This window comes from Oryzias latipes, chromosome 16, assembly GCF_053564925.1.
Source record: "Oryzias latipes strain Hd-rR chromosome 16, Olatipes_Hd-rR_3.1".
Lineage (NCBI taxonomy): Eukaryota > Metazoa > Chordata > Actinopteri > Beloniformes > Adrianichthyidae > Oryzias > Oryzias latipes.
In genome coordinates this window covers 27,941,259-27,961,531 of record NC_136252.1, presented here as the reverse complement: position 1 = coordinate 27,961,531, position 20,273 = coordinate 27,941,259, and the positions used below count along the sequence as shown (strand labels likewise).

General features: G+C 39.4%; 1 protein-coding gene across 2 annotated transcripts in view; it reads right to left on the bottom strand.

Annotated features, from left to right (window-relative positions):
• ago3a (argonaute RISC catalytic component 3a) overlaps positions 1-20,171 on the bottom strand; it is a 30,320-nt gene extending 10,149 nt beyond the window's left edge. The window contains exons 1-10 of one of the 2 annotated variants that reach the window (XM_011485668.4): positions 19,577-20,171; positions 10,337-10,508; positions 9,963-10,083; positions 9,627-9,835; positions 8,781-8,917; positions 6,881-7,015; positions 6,683-6,770; positions 6,021-6,168; positions 5,677-5,796; positions 3,567-3,710 (exon numbers count right to left, since the gene is read on the bottom strand). In XM_011485668.4, coding sequence (XP_011483970.1) covers positions 3,567-3,710; positions 5,677-5,796; positions 6,021-6,168; positions 6,683-6,770; positions 6,881-7,015; positions 8,781-8,917; positions 9,627-9,835; positions 9,963-10,083; positions 10,337-10,508; positions 19,577-19,595 — 1,293 coding nt within the window. In that variant the 5' untranslated portion in view covers positions 19,596-20,171. The remainder of the gene's footprint in view (positions 1-3,566; positions 3,711-5,676; positions 5,797-6,020; positions 6,169-6,682; positions 6,771-6,880; positions 7,016-8,780; positions 8,918-9,626; positions 9,836-9,962; positions 10,084-10,336; positions 10,509-19,576) is intronic. The other variant, XM_004078314.5, reaches the window with a different exon arrangement.
• Positions 20,172-20,273: the final 102 nt, after the last annotated feature.

Genomic DNA, 20,273 nt, shown 5'->3' with positions numbered 1-20,273 from the left:
CACCCATGCTTTAAAGTAGGTATTGTGTTCTTCTCAGCATTCTATCTCCTCCAAACACGATGAGTAGATTTCTTACTAAAAAAAAAAAGTTCTATTTTGGTTTCATCTGACCATAGAAAATTCTCGCAATCCTCTTTTGGATCATCCAAATGCTCTCTAGTAAACTTTAGACAGGCCTGCACATGTACTGGCTTTAGTGTGTGTGGCACTGCAGGGTTTGAGTCCCTGGCAGCGTAGTGTATTACTGATACCGTATTTTCCGGACTATAAGTCGCACCGGAGTATAAGTCGCACCAGCCCAAAAATGCATTATAAAGTAGAAAAAAACACAGATAAGTCGCACTGGACTGTAAGTCGCATTTTAACTTTCACAACCTCATATGACACAATCATAGCAGACTGTTTATCTCATAATTTCACAGTAATTTTTTCTCAAACTTATTTATTTATTCTTTTCATGAAGCATCATTGGCCAACTACTACTCTGTTTTCATCCTGTATTTGTAGAAACAGTTGTCATTTTTATTGCATTTCTGAATCTATGAAATCATTGGAAAATAGAATATTATGTTGTTAGCCTTCAAGATCTTACTGTAAAAAAAAGTTTGCTGATTCTGAGTCACTTAATACACTCTTAACACTTAACATAACCTCATACATCAAATTGACCCAGGAACATCATCTCTGTTCCTCACAAATGAACATAACAGGAGGGTTAACAATGTATTTATTTCAATTTATTTCTAATATAAGTCGCTGCGGAGTATAAGTCGCACCCCTTGCCAAACTATGAAAAAAAGGGCGACTTATAGTCCGGAAAATACGGTAGTAGCCTTTGTTTCTTTGGTCCCAGCTCTCTGCAGGTCATTCACTAGGTCCCCCCCCCGTGTGGTTCTGGGATTCTTGCTCACCGTTCTTGTGATCATTTTACCCCCTCTGGGTGAGATCTTGCGGGGAGCCCCAGACTGAGGGATATTATCACCTTCTATGTCTTTCATTTCGTAATAATTGCTCCCACTGTTGATTTCTTCACACCAAGCTGCATCCCTAATGCAGATTCAGTCTTCCCATCCTGGTGTAGCTCAACAATTTGATTTCTGGCGTCCTTTAACAGCTCTTTGGTCTTGGCCGTGGTGGAATTTGGCGTGGGACTGTTTGAGGTTGTGGACAGGTGTCTTTTATATTGATAATCAGTTCAAACAGGAGCCATTAATACAGGTAACAGAGGATCCTCTTACAGAATTAGTTACATGTCTGTGCGAGTAGGTGACCAAATAGTCTATTTCTATGTGATGTTCTGGATTTTTTCCTCTCATTTTGTATCTCATAGTTAAGGTAAACCTATGGTGTAAACTACAGGCGTCTCATCTTTTTAATTGGGAGAGCTTGCAACATTGGTGGCAGACTAAATCCTTTTTGCCCCACTGTATTTCATGAGAGATGGCGTCTTCTTACTTCTGTGTATGAAAAAAGTTCACGAAAAGAACTACAGTAATTCCTGGATTATAAACCGCTACTTTTGTCACACGCTGTCAACCCTGCGGCTTATTCAATGATGCGGCTTATTTATGGATTTAATTAACGGCCGATAGGGGTGCTCGAGTAGGAAAGGAGAGCGTGGGATAGGGGAAAGAATGAACACCGCAAGTTTAATGTATGCTCCAACTAACACAATCAGTTTCAGGGAGGAGGCAATGAGAAAAGATGAATGCAAAATCTCATTTCCAGCAATATGCCCCTTTCTTTTGACACACCCACAAGCAGCCAAACAGCATGGAGGTCACTGCTGCTCTTAGCCCCCTCAGTCATTGTGACACAAAAAGAAACATCCCTGCTCAGCCCTATTTTGGCCGCATCCCACCGTCCTTTGGTGCCATTAAACCCAACGGGCACATGACCGCCACTACAATATGACGCAGCTTTCAAGTTAAAAGCAATCGTTAAAAGCAGTGTGAAAAAACCAACACCAACGGGTTTGGAAAAGCTGGTCTGCTGCGTGACGGAGAGGACAGCGCACGCTAAGGAGTGAATTTACCTCAGAGTGACACTGACAATGAAGGAGAGACAGAGAGTGTGTGGCGAAGACTATCTGACGCTATTCCAATCAGACACTGAGGAAGACTTCCTTGGTTTCAGTGCACAGGAAGATGAAGAAAGCTCTCAGTGACTTTAGCATTCATGTATTTTAAACCAGCCCTGTTAGCGCTGTGTTATGGTGTGTCACTGTTGTGGAAGAAAACTTCCGGCGCACGCCTTTGTGCAGAGGCTCGTGCCGCGCAGAGGCGTGCAAGCGCCTATAAGTTACTGCTGCTTTCAGTGACTTTTACCGGTATATTTTTTAACCAGCCCTGTTACTACCATGGTGCTGCCGTGTTACTGCCGTGTCACAGGCACTGTTTGGAAAAAAAAAAAGCTCAGGTATATTCTTAAAACTTTGAAAACCATTTCTGTATACTGTCTTTCTTTGTAAATATATGTTGAAACTTTCCTGTGATTACGTTTTTCCTTTCTCTTCTCTCCGCCGAAGGCAGAACTTCCTTCGGTAGTTTACTTCCTCGTTCGGACCCTCAGGGCCTCCAGAGTGGGTTAATAAAGAATCATTCATCTTCTTCTGGGGAATCCTCCATCTACTACAGTTCTCTTTCACTCTGTATAACAAACATAAACACACACCCCCAACAAACTTTCACTGCTCTGGCTCTCGCTCCCTCTTGCACTGTACTCAAGCTCTCCCCTCTTTCCGCTGCAGCTCCTTCTTACACGCGCGGTTTCAGCATGTATACATCCTCAATCTACAACACAGTGTGGCGACCAGGGGGGTTAGCCCCGCCTTAAGCCCCTAAGACTCATGGGAAGTGGGGAATCGTGGATGTAAAGTTCCTCACCACAAGTGAGGGGGGCTATGAGCAGAAGTGACTTCCATGCCGTTTGGCTGATTGTGGGTGTGTTCAAATAAATAGGCTTAAATGTTGTATAGTTCTCTCTCTCAGAGGCTGTTTGCAGTGCAGTGTATGGGGCAGGGTAATCGGTGACGTACCAACTGGGTTGTTTCAACATGCTTCAATGTGTTCACATGCGGCTTGTAGACAGTTGCGGCTTGTGTATGTACAAAATGGCTTATCCTTTAAAAACGGAAGGGGTGCGGCTTGTAATCAGGTGCACAGCCCAGAAATTACGGTAATATTTCATTAAAAGTCATTCTTTAGTGTGCCAAAAGTAATATATAATCATGTATTTGGATATAGTTTACACTGAAAAGCTTAAGAAAAGCACGATTACAGGCTCTTTAAGAATAGCATGATATGGGCCCCTTTAAATCAGGTTAATCTCCTGCATTTAAAATGATCAAATATCTTTATAAACGAAAATATTTTGAGATTTTCAGCTTTAAAGAACAATAAGTACTCCATAGTTGATACTCAAGCACATGCACACAACAAGCATCATCATGAAGCACAAACAACAGCCACTGACTTAGTTCCCCCAGAGACAGAAAATTAAAGTGTGCTGAAGGGGAAGCATGACAGACAAACAGAGAGAATGGGCGTGATTTAAAAGAAGGGTACCATAAAGAGCTCTGTGCTCACCCTGCCGCCGTACTGCAGCATGGGGGCGGGTAGCACTCGCCCCGTGACATGGGCCATCTCGTCGCGCACTCGGAACTGAAATTCCTGCACAAAAGGGTCTGCCTCGTAGTTGGCACTGCGCACCTGTATAGAGAGATGGATGGAAGTTCAAACACTTGTGGTTTGCTTTGTTTAAATTGATCATTTTCTTTAAATTGTAAGTTAGACTAGTTTATGAATTTATGTTGAAGTTTGGAAGCATTGTAATTTAAAAAGGCAACTGGACACAGAATGTCATAATTACAAAGGCTGTGTATCATTTCTTAATACAGCATTCCCCTGCTTATTCATGTTTCACTATTCACAGTTTCACGTATTTACTGATTATTTTTTTCAGTCACATGACTCGTCCGGTTCATCACAAAAACTCAGCTCAAGACACTTGTATGAGATTTTTGCGTCCAAAGGAGGTGCTGCAGGGGAGGAGGGCAGCGGAGATGAAGAGCATGAATATTTCACACCCATTTCCACCGGTTTCTGAATCGCTACCAACTGAAGTTTGTGTCCCTGCATTGAGAAATGGCATCATCTGACTCAGAAGCAGCCAGAAAATATCTTGATACGCTGAGGAAGATAATCTCGGAGAAAATTTATGATCCGGAGCAGGTGTGTAATATGGATGAAACCGGGATCTTCTGGAAGAAGACGCCCTCTCGCACTTAACTGATGGAGGAAGCATGGACTCCTGATTTTAAGGCAGAGTGGCAAACACTCCTAATGTGCGTTATAAAGTACGTTACAGTCTAGTGCAATAAATTATATGTGAAGCAATACTCCAATGTTCTTTAATAAATGTTTTACAAAGCATCAGAAAGGTTTCAGAAGGGTTTTTGATGAGTAAAGATTGGTGGCGGACATTTTTTGGCCGCGGGGTCAGATTCTCCGTATTGGCGGATTCTGTGTATTAGCGGTTGTCTCTGGTCGCTAACCCCCGCGGATAAGGGGGGATACTGTACAAATAAGGCTCAGGATGGGCAAACAAAGTAGCACTGAGAAAGTGTGAGAAATATGCATTTAACATAAATCTCATCTCTCTTAATTATTATTTTGAATATTGTGGAATTCATTACGTTGTTTTAAATAAATGTTTAGTTATCACTTTTAAGCAACTACCGGTGGTTTCAGCTGAGGTTGTATGAAAAAAACAAAACATAATTTTTAATGACTTTTTTTTTTTGCAGACCCATTTATTTTTCTTTATAGAGAACAGCCATGGTGATGTGGTAACAGGTAGAGTTCAGTCTCTCTAAATAATAAAATTGGAGTCATTTGAAGCATAACCACACAAGCCATTACTCCTGTGGCATTGTGTTGACCTGGCCATGTCTGCACTTTAATTGCTACATGCAGCAGAGAAGCACATAGACATTACTGCACTAATAACATCAAATGGAAAGTAAGGCCATTAGAAAAGCCGCTGTTAGACAAAACAAAGTGCAGCAAAGACCTGTCAATTTAGGCTTTGTAAGAGTTTGACTGCAGCCTATAGTTAACTATAATTGTCTTTTTTTTTACGTATTCTATATTTTGCCTATATGTAAATACTTGTGCAGTTGTATGAATTTATTTTTATCTCTCAAGTTTACATAAATAAGTTCCATTGGTTGGGTTTTTAGATTTAGGTTAGAGTTGTTGTCTTTTTTAGTTTTTTTAATGAAAAAAAGGAAAACAAATGTAGAAAACCATTTATACTGAAAAGAAAATATTGTTAAAAAGAATTTTAGATTTTGTCTTCAACAGACTATCTCAGGAAAAAAAATTAATAAATGCTGCTTTTGGTTTTTTATCTGCATTCAACCATAAAAAGGAAAAAAAGGTTCAATAGTCATACGATCTGTCATAAAAGGAAAAACATGGTTTTAATACACACAAACATGTGTGCATACATAAAATTAAAAGATAAAAAAGGATAAAACTAGAAGGTGCTCTAAAATAAAATAACTCAATCCAAATTTTGTAACTAAATTTAGAAAAACCTCTGACTTTTACAATATCGTTTTTTTTTTACTTTGCATTTCAACAAGTGAAGACTTCTTTGTTGAGAACTCACCAGCCGGCTGATTTCCTCTTGTCTGTCGGGTGCAGAGCGAGCTGTGGCTTTAATCATTGTGGACGTCTGATTATCTGTCAGCTTCTTAATGCACCGTTGACCGGCTACTATGTTACACACCTACAACAACAACAACAACAACAACAACAACAAAAAAAAAAAATCATAATTCATCAAAAACAATCCAAACATAAATCATTTACCAATTTGGGCGAATTCTTTAAGTATTTTTTACGCCTTTTTATTTTATCCTTATATTAATACAAATTCATTCTTTTGAAAAAGGGCATTAAAAAAACGTTTTTAATGTTTGCTGGATGTTTTTGTTTTGTTCTTTTTCTCACCTCTAGAGGCAGGTAGGTGTGCTTTTGCTCCTGGCCCACTTGTAGACAGGGCAGGTGTGGATACTTGAGTTGTAGGTTGTACTTTTCCCTGAAGTACTGAGCAACAGTACGTTCTACAGTCTGACCGTTCTCCAACTGCAGAGGGAACCTGCACCAAAACAAAAAAAATCTAACTCCACGAAACAGCAAGTCACATGTATAAATACACAACTTTTGAATAGCATGCAATAACTTTATTTTTATCTTTCACTTAATAGATGAAGTTCACTAACTTATGTAGACATAAAGACAATATTAGATCAATATTGGACTTTACATTGAAGGATATTGAAACAAGTTTTAAGTAGATTAACATAAATCCATGTATAACCAATGAGAATTCTGAGTTGAACTACTTTATTGGTGCCATGCAGACAAAAAAGGCTATGAGCTCTAAAAAACTGATTAAATTTAGGTTATTCATCTAAATTCAACCCCACTGGAAACCACAATAAAAAATGTCAGCCATATGTTAAAGCTGAAAGGTTTGACTCATCTTGACGGTGTATGACTGTACGATGAGTCAGACACGATTGGCTGGTGCTTTTGCTGGTGATTTGGTGGTGCCACCCCCCGCCCCATCCCCCACCCCCAGCTTTTTGCGAGGCCAGAGTCTGACTCACGTTTGATGGCTAGCAGGCCGCCGGGTCACATTGCAAACACGGTACTTTCTGCGCATGGTTCCACAGTGTGTCACCTCCACCTTCAATCCTGGTACACAAAACGGTTATAATTAGGAATTTTGTGTTTGTCTGTAAATAAGCGAGACTTGTGCTGTCCTAGGCATTTTACAGATGGGGGGCTAAAATCTACGGAATTACCTTTTATTTCTTTGGTGAATTTGACCCGGTGAGAGTCTGTGAGAGGGCGAGGTTGCTCGTCGATGTTGTGGATATCCAGCACTTCACACATGAACTGGATAACTGGCTGGGCTTTGTAAAAGGCTGTGGCAGAGACTGTAAAAAAAAAAGGAATAGAGTAGTTTCAACACATAGGAGAGCTTCCACATCTAGACAAATATCTCCTCACTGTGGCATTATCTGCACTGTTGCTGAGTTTCTTGACAATGTAAACAGCCTTTATAGCAACTACTGTCAACAGTTGTCAGACATTTAGCCCAACAAATGAGGACCCTGGCCAGGACTCCCGACCGAAAGAGGTGTGTAATCTCAATGGGAATATCCTGGTTAAATAAAAGTCAATAAATAAATAATTTAACTCTGGGACTAATTGAATATAGACAACACTCAAGCAAATACAAATATAATAAATAAAAACAACAGAGCTATCTGTTTACACTTTCTCCCACTAGCTTACAGCCCCAAGCGCCACCTAACCAAACATTACTGGTGCAACTAAAATGCAGATGCAAATACTGAAGCTATCCAGCCGTTGAATTTTGAGCCAGATGCCAGCTCGGATGAGGAAAACTAAGACGTAAATAGATCGGTTTGTCTACAAGTGAATGCATCACAATGGAGCGGAACAGGGAACTTGTGACCCACCCAGCATATTTTCTAAGCCACAATTATGCCCTTTTCCAAACTGCTTTTTTGTCTGTTCCTGATTCACAACAATTAGAGTAAAAAACTTCTCAGAAAGGCAATTTTAAGCTTAATTGTCTTAATACATGTCCTCCACCAAACTGTAAAAACGCCATCAAGCAGATTTTCATTGAAGTGGATCTTTAATGAAACATAATTTCATTCATCTAAAAGATTGTGTGAAAGATGCCGTTAAATGTTTTGCAACAAACACAAAGCACAATAAACTGACATTATTAAAAAATGGCATTTATAAGTCATGACAATAAAAGAAAACTTGGCTTAACTAGTATGCATTACAATGCCATGGAACAGCTTCATTCAAGCTTTAGATGGACAGCGCACAAGTCAACTGCCTTATAAAGCGGTCAAAGCGTGAAAATAAGACAAAGAAAGGATCAGAGAGCCAAGAGGCTTTGACTCAGAAACAGACTTTCAACCTTAGGTCCCAAACAAAAGTCATGTCATGGAAATGCAACACACATCTACTCCGCTGATCCAAGCAACACCAACAAATCTAAGTCAGTGAGGCAAGCGTACATACACACAGGCACACACACAATGCCTTTCGTTTCCACAGCAACCGCTCTCATCCAGCCAAGAACCCACCCTCCTATACGTTTTGGAAACAACTTTTCACCCACACACTCACCAACCCTCGTGCAGGAGCAGAGATCCTGTCTCCTAACTATATATATTGCTGTGTGCATGCAGCTAAAAAGCTACTCATCACTAATCTGTAATGATTTTGTTACATTACAATATTGTTTTTTTTTTAACTTGGCATATAGCATTCAAGCTTAATGCAGCCACTAAATAATTAAAAAACAATAATTATAAACAAGTTTGAAATTTGATCTTGAGCACATTTTTTTAAATGGAAATAAAATTAAAAGTCCGCGGGCATCAAAAGAATGTCTTCAATTATTAAAAACTAATTTCCCTAGCCCCAAAAAGAAGGACCAGTGAAATCCATTTGAGAGAGTCAGCACATGACAAATCAATTTCCCTGTTCTTAAATTAAAAACTTCAATTTAGTCAAAATTCTGTGAAAGACACAGAATGAGGACGGCTTTATTTTTTGGCCATTCTGTGTGCGCGTGAGGAAGCTCCTTTGACATTAAAAATGAAAACCTCAGACAAAAAAAAAACAACAACAACAACAACTGCATCTCACCATCAATGTTGAGCATCATCTTCCACATAGCAGGCCGCACAGACTGATGGAAACCAAACCATACCTCCCTCCCGCCTCCCAGAGGATGGTCATAGCCCTCTGGCGCCGAGAAGAAGGAGCGACCCACTGGAGTGTATCTTAACATCAAGAAAACGGGTTTTATTAGTGATACGTTATTCTAATATTTTAAAGAAAAAAAAGTTTCCAGCGCATTTTGACAAAGGAAACTAGGAAAACAGATTAAAATGTGTTATCTGGGGTTATATTTGGTCATTTGAGAGTACAACAGTGAGATGAAAAGGTGGTGACACCACCTGCAACTGCTTTTTACTCAAACTTTCACTTTTTTCTTTGTGACTCCCAGACTGGCAGTCAGGATGTCGGTGTAATACCATGCCTCCAGCACCTGTGAGCAAAGCTAAATGAAAGCTGTTGATAAAAAGCACCTTTTAATAACGTGCTGGAAAAAAAGATGTTTTTCATTACAGCTCCAGATATATTGTGTCTGTGTCTAAGGAACGTGATATCGATTGAGAGGTGCGATGCCTTGTGAGAACTCCTATAAGATGTGTTTTCATTTCCGTTTGCATCAGAGAGGTGATAATGGTGTAACTATAACAACAAAAATATGTTGAATTCACTTAAACCTTGAAAGGGATTGTTCAACTTTTTTTTTATCCCTTCAAAATAATGAAAATGGATTTACAAGTTAATTCATTAAGTATGTCAGTGTTTGGAACAACATTCTTTATGCTGTTTACTAATAATCCATTAATAAAAGCAGCTGAAGCCCACCAAAATGTCTAAATGAAGATTGAGGAGGGGAAAAAAAGCACAGTGGCTCACTTCATGGATGGCAGATGTCGCAGAACAACATCCACAGCGTGTACGGGGTTGGTGCTGATGGGCTTGTCCAGCTCAAGGGGCTCAGGCATGCTCCGGCCAGTCAGTACTTCGTGAAGCATGTGCCAACTGACCAGAGACACAAACTTAATGGAAACTTTGAAGGGCCGATCTTTTCCTCCTTCACCTGGAAGAGTGACATCAAGGTCCACCTGTGAAGACATAATAGATGAACATCCGTTCAAACATCAATCATTGCAGTGGTACTGGTTTCCGTTCAGTTTCCGTTTCTTTTGAGAGTTGTGCATTTGTTTGTTTGTAAGTTTGTTTCCATCTCACCCCCGTGGGTGCCACAGGCAGTGGGTTGGCTGTGTACAGACTCCTCTTTCCATCATAGACTGGCCTCCGATCTCCAAAGATTGTCACCTTGAAGTGCTGCACCATGGAATCAACCACCTCCCTGCACATAATGCAGACACACAGATTTTCAGAGGCAATGTGTCTGGTGAAATGTTAGAGCGCGTTTATTATTAAGCTTTCACATTACAGGCCAAGTCATTATTGTGAACCAGAAACCCTTTAATGGTCCATTAATTTGTCCTTGGGGAAACCTCTGCAACGACGTAAATCTAATTCACTGCTAGTTACATGTCATTAGTGTTGTTGTAGGCTATTTTAGTACTTAGAAGTTTAACATTATGTATCCATCCTACCTGTTGACTCGTCGGGGGCACTTGTCAGGCTTGATGTCCACCTCGTAGAGGTAGACATCCATCTTTGGGATCTCCACCTGGAAGCAGTTGGCCAGCAGCTTGATTGGCTTCCCCATGGTGCCATAGCCAGGCCGCTGCGGCATGGAGAACAGGGCCTGGGGCCCAACGGCTCCTAAAGCAACAACAAAAACAAAAGGGAAGGGAAAATAAACAGCAATCTTTGTGAGGACCTCATAGCTATTGAAACAACGCACCCGTAAGTAGACAGTGAGTAACAGCTGCTCTGAGATTCGGTTTAGAAGAGCATTGATGTTCGTTTCCTTCACTTTAAACACCAAAGCTAAAACACACCAACATGTAAAAACCTATTTCTTATCAAACAAGGGCAGGAGAATCAAATTGAAATATAATGGTATGACAATTTTTCATGTTTAACACGTCAGCGCTGGTTTACAGAAAATGGATAACAAGAGAAGGACAGGTTGAGTGTAGATTTGAGAAAACACAAATAGGAACTCAAAATGTCAAGATGTGGTTTTGTGTATGAGGGAAATGCCAAGATAAAAAACATCTGATGTTGACATTTCAAATGATAAAGGAAAAACAAACCTGATGCACAAAACATTCATCTAGCATATTCTTATGAAACATACGTCTGACTACAAAAAATTAATTTGATTTGTTAATGTAGATTCACCATGAAAAACATAAAAAATGTGATTCATCTGTAAATATTTTTATATTTAGCATTCTTTTCAAATGCTTATAGTCATTTTGAATACATAAAAATAACTGAATTTGATTAAGTAAAACGGTTAAGTCCAACTATGTCTCAAGTTAACATGCAGGATAAACATCCTATAAAGTGGAGGATTTTTCTCTGTTTTTCTTTGGAACTAAAAATGGCAGCAACTTAAACAAACATGTGATGTTTTAAATTTCAGATTTTTTAAACTCTCCTTGGGTAAAGTCCAAGAGAAGAAAAATAAATAACTTAAAAATATAAAATAATAAAATCTAAGCCGAGAGAATCACAGATGGAAGTCAAACATTCCTGCACAGACACGCATTAATAGAAAACAAAAAGTTTAGAAGAATGAACATCTGCATTTCTGAAGTAAAAAAAAAAAAAAAAAGAACTTTGATCAGAAAAACTATCAGAAATTCAAAAGATTCAGAGTAAACTAAAAGGTCAATGCAAATGAATGTATTAAACTCAGACGGCTTAAAAAATAAACTTTACAGATTAATCGGAATGGAAGAACAAATTTTGTCTAATAATGAAGATGTGAAGTTGGCAACGTGAAAAGTAGCATTTCTCTCTCAAATGACTCATCTATTCTCTGAAGAAACTACTGATAAGAGTTCAAGTAAGGGTTAATGGCCGACAAAGTGCACATTATCACTTCTCCGTGATTATTATCACGCGAAGTGATTATTACGCTTTGCGTCGGACTTCCCGTCCGACGCAAAGTGTGTTAAAAAGTGATAATGTATACTTCGAAGGCCATTAACCCGCTTGTATCATGGTCACTTACAAAAGCAATAAATATTAACCAGTTTTTAGTCCTTAATTCTTGTTTTCAATTTGGATCCCTTTTCTCACAAAAAGCGGACTATTTGTTACGTCGGTTGCAGTCAAGAGATTGATAGATATAGATATATCTATATCTATATACATATACATATGCTGATCTTTCCAATGGGTTGACTAAAGCATCGGTTCAGATAGAAAGTTCACCTCTTATCGCTTTTTTTTGTGCAAATGATGAAGCAAAAGGTTGTTTTAAAGAAGCCAGCACAGTGATACAAAACATTTAAGCTAGGTGACCGGAACTTCTTTTTTCACCGTGCGGTTATCCTGTGGTATATCACTTTTTAATGCACACCCAGCAGCCAATCAGAATCGAGAACCCGGACCATGGCATAAAGCTCAATACTTGTCAATGCACATTGCCTAATCAATGTATTATGGAAAACATACCAAATGTTTTAATCATTAAAATCTACTTTAATAATGTCTCTTCTTTTAATTTCTATTCTATAGAGAATCTTGAACAAAAACAAAGCACTAAAAATACAAGTGTGATTGATTTCAGATGGCATTAGCTTGAAGTTTGGCTCCACCCACAACTCAGGAGAATTTCTAATGAACTCCTGCCGCTCAACAGAAACTTTTTCCCAGAAATTACTACGATTAAAATAATTTGAGATGTTGACAATTTACTATTCTGATGTGCCTGTAGTGCTTCGTGTGATCAGACGGACAAAAATCTAGGTGGTGTTTCAGGAATAAGACACTTTGTTCTAAAAGATTATGTTTAAATCTGCACACATTTATCAGGTTTTTACATTTTTCTGGGGGGGGGGGGGGGGGGGGGGGGGGGGCTGCTCACGTCACAAATCGACAATTTTATGTTGACTTGCTGGTGTTTTTCCTGGACTACAGTTATGATATTGATGGTGAATTCAGACATTGTTGGGTGGTATGCATATTACGAAAAAAAAAATAAAGGTGTATGACTCATTCATCAGAACTGCTTTTTCTCTGCCTCCCTCTTAAACCACTGTGTCTTTTTAATTCACATGTTCTTTCCACAAGCATGATGCTCCACAGAACCACCCTTAATGTAACATTGATCAAATAGAATCAAGCTTGAGTGATTCATCAGAAACTTGACTCATTGGCCCGCATGAGTGGGCGAAGAAGAAGTTGAAAGAAGGGAAGTTTGTAAAATCCCCCCCTCACCCAAAAAAGAAAAGAAAAAAGCGCTTCAGGTCAGAGCCAAGACGTCAGGTTTTTATTTACAATTGAGTAGTAAAGACTTACTTGTCTTTAAGTAATGAAGGCTCTTATTCGAAACAGCCCACTGAAAGAAAATGACGACAAAGAGAAGATACTCTGGAATTTCTGTCTCATTTCTTCACAAACTGATTTGTTTAAGGTATTTTTCTATGGATTTTTTTTTAATAGAACTTGAGAGGTAATTACTACACAGAAGTAATAAACAAACTTGTCCCAGTAATCACCCACATTAAAAAATAATGTACCTCTTCAAGTCACATATTTAAAACATAAACCGCTCCTCTTACTGAGATTAATTTTTTCCACTTTTGTGGGTTAAATTAGCAAATTGGGCCAGGATGGCAGGGAGTGGTTGGATAAAAGACGGGAAAGGGTTTGTGCTTTTTAGATGTCATCTGTCTCCAAACTGGCCTTCATTCAGCGTGAGTCACAAGCTGCCACAGCTAGACTCTGGAGCACCCAGCCTCTGAACTTGGCAGTGGATGACTTAAAGTAGCAGCTAGAGTAATCCACACACAAATAAAAACCACCCATGCACAGAGGGAAAGTTCCTAAAAACACACGATCTACCCACTAGAGCTAGAAAGTTTTGTTTTGGAGTGGAGAAAGAGATGGAGAAAGTAATTTGTAGCTGTGGTATCGTACAGCCACATCATCTGATGTAAAACAGGAAGTTACAGGGAATTAAGATTTTTAACATACTGCTAAACAAGGCAACACACACTTATGAGACAAGTGTTGCTTTCAAATCAAATTACTCACCATCCCTCAAAACTCCAATGCCAAACCACAGCTGCTCACATCATCATAAAAAGACAGCACGCTTCAAAAGTGAAGACAACTTCTCATCCTCTGACAAAATAGTCCTTAAACCTCATCACTATGATATTTGGTCGAAAGTGTGTTCTGTGGCTTCCTGCTACTAAAAAGTTTTAAACTGGATTCCCAGACACTGACCTAAAACTTCTTTAAAAGCCACATCTCCATTCACTCAAAAAAGCAGGAGCATCTCAGTGAAACTAAGGGGTAAAGACGATGGGAAAAATATTCAATCATGTACTTTGTCTTTGAAGTAGAATCCTCTAAACAGGGGCCATTTCCAAAGAATGGAACTTTAGAAATTCACTGTAATCAGAGCATTCATCTGTGATGATTACTGCTGCCTGTGAACACAGATGGGACCGAGCAGCATTGAAACGCAAGGAAGGCAATTAACAGAGATCTTCAAGAAATCTTATGAGAATATAAAAACAGATGTGTTTCACTGCATTTTGTGAATAGCCAACCAGAGCTACAATGATTCAGCACTGCATCATTTCCCCTCCATCTTCCTTCACCGTCAGAGAAAAAAATAATAAAAAAAAACAACAACAAAAAAACACGCTTATTCATAGAGGCCGTCGTGACAAAAACTCTGAAAGGAAAATTTCACAGCCAAACAAGGGGATGGGTGCGCTTCTTACCCCAAAATTACAATCCATTTTAATCAAGTTCCCTACTCCTTCCAGCAATGTGATGCAACCAGAGGAAACACGTAGATATTGAATCATGTTTGCCCACCTTCTATTAAACTCTTACTTTCTGTGCATTCTTTTATTGTCGTGTAACCTGCCAACGCATCATGTGACATAAATTTCGACTTTTGACTCGATGGCCAATACCCAAATGAAATGACCTGAAATTATATTTCAAATACCCAGATATCAATCCAACCTTCCATTCGTCTTCACATTATCCAACTGTCCATTTTAATTATTTTTCCATCCAGCTCCAAGTGTGCTTTTACCACTGCTAACCAGTTTAGTTAACGTTCCTCTTTCTTTATTAATCATAATAGTGCCTATAATGCTTTGCCATACGGCAACATTTGCAGAAGCATCTGAAGATAGTTGACAAAAAAACAAGCGCCAGCTTTACCTGGTATAAATAAGTCATAAACACCCCAAGAATTTAAATGCCTTTCTGCCCATATAAACTTTTTTTGCAGAAACATGTCAGGAATGTGAACTCGTTCCACTTGGCTACTTTGCAACACAACGTAGCCACACTGTACACAGAGTGCTGGTAGCCAGAGAGGCTGAACGGGGAGCAGCTTGGCCAACATCCAGTTAACGCAAAATCCTGTCGACACACAAACGGCCATGCTGCTAACGTGTGCACACATGACCACACAAACCCACACGGTGACACATATATGCACACACACAAACACAATACAGCTGTTGTAGTTCTAATCCAAAGATGCTCGAGTTGTGGGCAAGTGCTCTGTGGCCAGGCACAATAGTGTCAGTCACAGCAGGCAAAGCCCAAACATAAAGCTAGCATGGAAAGGCTGATAGAAGACACACGCAGTGCAACTTTCATATAACGTTTTCCTCATCAAACATGAGCGTTGCATCCGGCACCCAACGGAGTCACTGCGGCAGTCTTAGATACTTAATGTAAACATCAGCAAAGCATCATGTTAACACGAGATTGTGAATCAAAATAACAATTGAAAACCTTTTCAAGACAAAGCGGGGTCGACTACAAGTAAAGGAATACATGTGAAGAGAGTGAAGAGGGTGGGGGAAATTAGAGGGAGTTAAACATCTAGTGAGAATACAAATCTGACTTGGTAAGTCCAGAATTAGTGCAACAGCCAACAGGAGTTAGCAGGTGTTGACTTTCTGTGTTGAACTGGGCAGCAGTGATACTCTCATGTCTCTCCAGTACATCAACTGACTTTGAATCTTAAATAGGGAGCACCTTAGAGACCCATTCCAAGGAAAATTGTGCTTTTAACATGTTTTTGTAGAAATTCTCATGATGGAGGACACAAAGAGAATTAAGCTTAAAACCATATTTCTGAGTAATTCTTTATTCAAATCATTAAGAATCAAGAGCAGATGGAATAAAAGCCCTTTGATAAAGCTTGTATTTGATAAAGCTTGTTGTTTTATAATGAACTACAAATCGGTAAGTCACAAGCTCCCAGCTCCACTTCATTCTGATGAATCCACTTCTAAACAAACAGATCCATAAGCGTCTTTCTTTTCCTAATCTGAGCTGGAATCTTGCTTGAGACTGGACCGCTCCAATATTGCTCGACATCTTCTTTGCAGCGCTAATGTTAGGTTGGGGTTGTGAGGAGCTGTAAGCTAGCGGGAGAGAGTGTAAGCAAAGAAATGATGGGAAATGAGTGCAGTTTTACTTTCCCGCCAACAGTCCCACCCACAGCTGTTCTGATGAACTACTGCCGCTCTGCAGAAACTATATCCTAGAAAACGACGGTCGTTTTTGTTTTTGACAAAAAACTGCATAATCATAATTAAAAGACCTCAGGGAACACTTTGAAAATACATCAAATTACGATTGGAGAGGAACTTTAAGCATTTTCTTTTAAATAAAAGGGCAACATGACCAAATCTGACAAAGATTCAAGCAGAAAGAATAGATAAACTGTCAACACTTAACATAATCCTGCATGATTAATTACAAAATGGAGTGTATGATAAACCTTTTACTTTAGTGTATAAATATGGTTTTATTTAAAGATCTTACTAAAATTTCCATTATTTTTGTGTTTCACAAATAAGAAAAAAAATGAGAAAGCTAGTTTTTTTTCCCCCTGTCATTTTATCTTTTAAAAATATGAATAGATATGGTTGGTGCTGATCTGTGGAAATACAAACTGTCCCAAATACACACAAACTACAGAGAGCTTCTAAATGAAATACAGACGCTCCTTATCTGGCCCCCTCCTCCTGTCCGTCTCCCCTAAAATTGAGCCCCTTTCAGCTTCACCCAAAATAACAGAACCCAGGAAAAGGAAAATGGGAGGAAGGAGAGGGGGATGGAAAATAAGTGTGGCCTTGCTGAGCTAGACTGCCCTAAAATGCTATTACACATCAAAACCAATACCACATTTGGAGTTCGAAGGCAATGAGAAACTCTCATAGTATTTGAAAATGTTGTAATAAGCCATTTGAAGCCAGGCAAACAAAAGTGAAATAAAAAAAATCTAAAAATGAAACTATTTTTTTGGCTAATCTTTTATTTTGAAACAGCAAAAAGAAAAAGAAACTCAAAATATTTCAGTTTAAGCCATAAATATAAACAACTATCTCCGAGTTGATGGTGTAAAGAAAAACAAGATTTTCTGATTCTTTCAACACTCGTTTCTTTCATGTAAAACTCAGTAGTAGTTTGCTTTCATGTCATCTATGACATAATTTAAGATGGATCAAAGAAATATAAATGATAAATAAATGGCGTACTTGTATAGTACTTTTCTACCTTTGTTGAAGGCCAAAAGCACTTTCCAGTCACAGTCCCATTCCCCCATTCTGATGGTGGCTATAATGGGATGTCACTTTAACATTTTGATTAGAACAACACAAATCAAGGATAAAGCCCTTTCAAAGAGGAGCAGAGCTAAACTGCTTTCACCATAGAAACCAACAACAATATGCCAGTGGTTATCCTGGGTTTCCAGGTGGTGGTGGTTGAGAGTTTTTATTGTCAGCGGCCTGCTTGAATGAACTCAGTATCTTAAGTAGAGACTGCAAATCAAGTCTTAAGCCCTCCCTTACTGTCCACACAAAATCCAGACAAAATTGAACTACAAGGAGAATGACAGGGAAGGCACAGTTTCCCACTGGGACTTGGAAGGAGAAACAGAAGCTTTTCGGGGGGGTTGGGGGATTACAGACTATGAATGGGGGGCAAAAAAAAAGAGAAGAAACAAAAAAAAAAAAGAGCGGGAATCATGGGAGTGTTGGAGGGGGGGGTAGCAAATAGAAGGGATACAAGCAACAAAAACAAGATGTTGGAAGTAAAAGAAAAGATCAAAAATAATGTCACTGCAAGTGTTTTTTGTTTTGTTTTTAGATCTAAATGCCTAAAAATCAGATTATAAAAAGCTACTTTCATTCATATAGCAGCAACACAGTTCTCCTACTGAAGAAAGATCGTACATACAGATGTAGAGTGTGCCTCCGGGCCCCCAAATGTATGACCCAAGAACATTTTCAATGTTTATACAGGTGAAAGTTACATGGAGCATAAATGACTATGTATGTGAAAGAAATACACAACATAGGGGTAAGTCTTTTAAAAATGTTAAATTAACAAAAATATTTGGAAAGTATTCATTTTATTGTGTATTCTTTCCAGCACGACAGCTTACACGTCACTGCTTGTAATGGAGCACTGTCCAAAAGCCCCAAAGCAGGGCATGCCTAACTAATTAACCAGAGGAGCATTGTTGGGCAGTTTCTCCAGTGAAAAACTACACCAAGATTCAATTTTACAGTAATTCCTACAACCTATGAATCAACCTTTTTCTGCAAAGATGAAACCATCCTCATCAGTCAGAGACATTTTGTTTCCTATGACACTGTTTTTGATGTTTAGCAGAACAAACTGATAAAAATAAAACTTTTTAAAAAGTAGTGAACCGAAATATTCAAGTGTAGAAACTTTATTTTTTACTAGGAAGCAAATGAGAAGTGTCTTTTTACCCTGCATCAACCTGATTCCCTCCCTAAATAATTACATCACCTGTGTCTTCAGTCCAAGTGTGTTGCTGCTGGGAAAACACCTCGTGCTGCCTTACGCTACTAATGCTGGGAAGTGTCCCACCTGAGCAGATCTGATATGCTAATAAGAGAAAAGGCAGCTGAGGGGGGAAATCTATTCTCACAGAGAGAAGAAGAGTGGGCAAAGAACCAAGTGGAGTATCATGTATCACTGGCTAATAAAGAGTACCTAGCATTTAGTTTATGGAAGTGGAAAACTTCCGTTGGAATGAAGGCAAGCCAGGTGGCTCACACTGTTAACGGACAAACAGAAGAATAGGGGAAATCAAAGGAAGACCCTTGATAAAGATGTAGGTGCTAGAAAGACCTTTTTGTTGTTATTGAAGAAAATAGTTTATCATGGATAATCCTTTTTGAATACCAAGCAAAACATTTCAGATGTTCTAAAAAGAAAAAGTCATTATTGCTAGACGTGATGGGGTCAGTGCAGAGGTCTTCTACCAAGCTCCTCAAAAAGGACAGAGTTCACCAGTTTCTCACAAGTTTGAGAAGCTAATACAGAATACATTCAATAATGGAGGTGAACCGGCTTTTCTCAGGTGTTTGAAATTGCACACACGTGGCTGCTGGATGTCACAACAAACAGATCTACTGAAGCAGGGTCCCCATTAAGAGTGTGATAGGACAAACTGCAACAAACTCAAATGACTTCAAACCCTACAGATAAAATGCACTGTGGTGGGCTAATATGTTAGCCTGATTGTAAGACCACCATTAGAATACATAGAGAATATTTTAAAAAATCCACTCACAATGCAAAACTTTTTTTAAACGCCTGTGTTAGGAATTACTGATAAATCTGTAGTACCTTTGATAACAACCCAGTAAATAGATGCTTAGAAAGTTCCGTACCTGAAGTTCCGATTTCCATTCATGGGGTCCCTGCCCGGTTCACTTCCCGGATCACAGATGTCTAACAAGTCCTCCGTTAACTCCGGTGCCTCCTTCGCGACAACAGCGCCTCTTCGGCACTGAGGCTTCTGGTAAGCCCCCCCTCCTTATTGACAGAACGGACCGAGGGTCCTAAGAGCCCCTGCGAGGCCCCGTTTGCGCACGGGCAATGTATAAAATCGGAATTCACTTGCCTGCTCGACGCGACGCCGACATGGAAAAAACTGCTAGTTAGCCAAGTTAGCTAGCTAGCGAGGAGAAGGAAAAGGGGGTTGGAACACAAACGAGAGGAGCTGTCAGGATATCATCACAGCGGGGTTATCGAGTTCAGACGAGTCTCTAAATATAGCTAAACCCCAAAAGACAGGACATAAACCCGAATTTACAGTACAACAAGCGTCAGGACACAAAGTACTCGGCTAACTGGCTAGCTCTGCTGATACTTGACAGACGACGGCGACTTTTATGGTGAATAAAGCAGCTGTTAGCTCGGTCTCCGCTCTGAACGCTTAGTATTCCAACAGCGTCGTTTTCGTTTTTTTGTGTCCAGGTGCCAACACCGAGCTGTCCATACGGCCCTGAGTCCGCTGAGAAGTGTCAAGGTTTCCAGGTTGGTTGTCAGATTAACTACAAGGCTTCGTCAAGCCAGCTAAATATG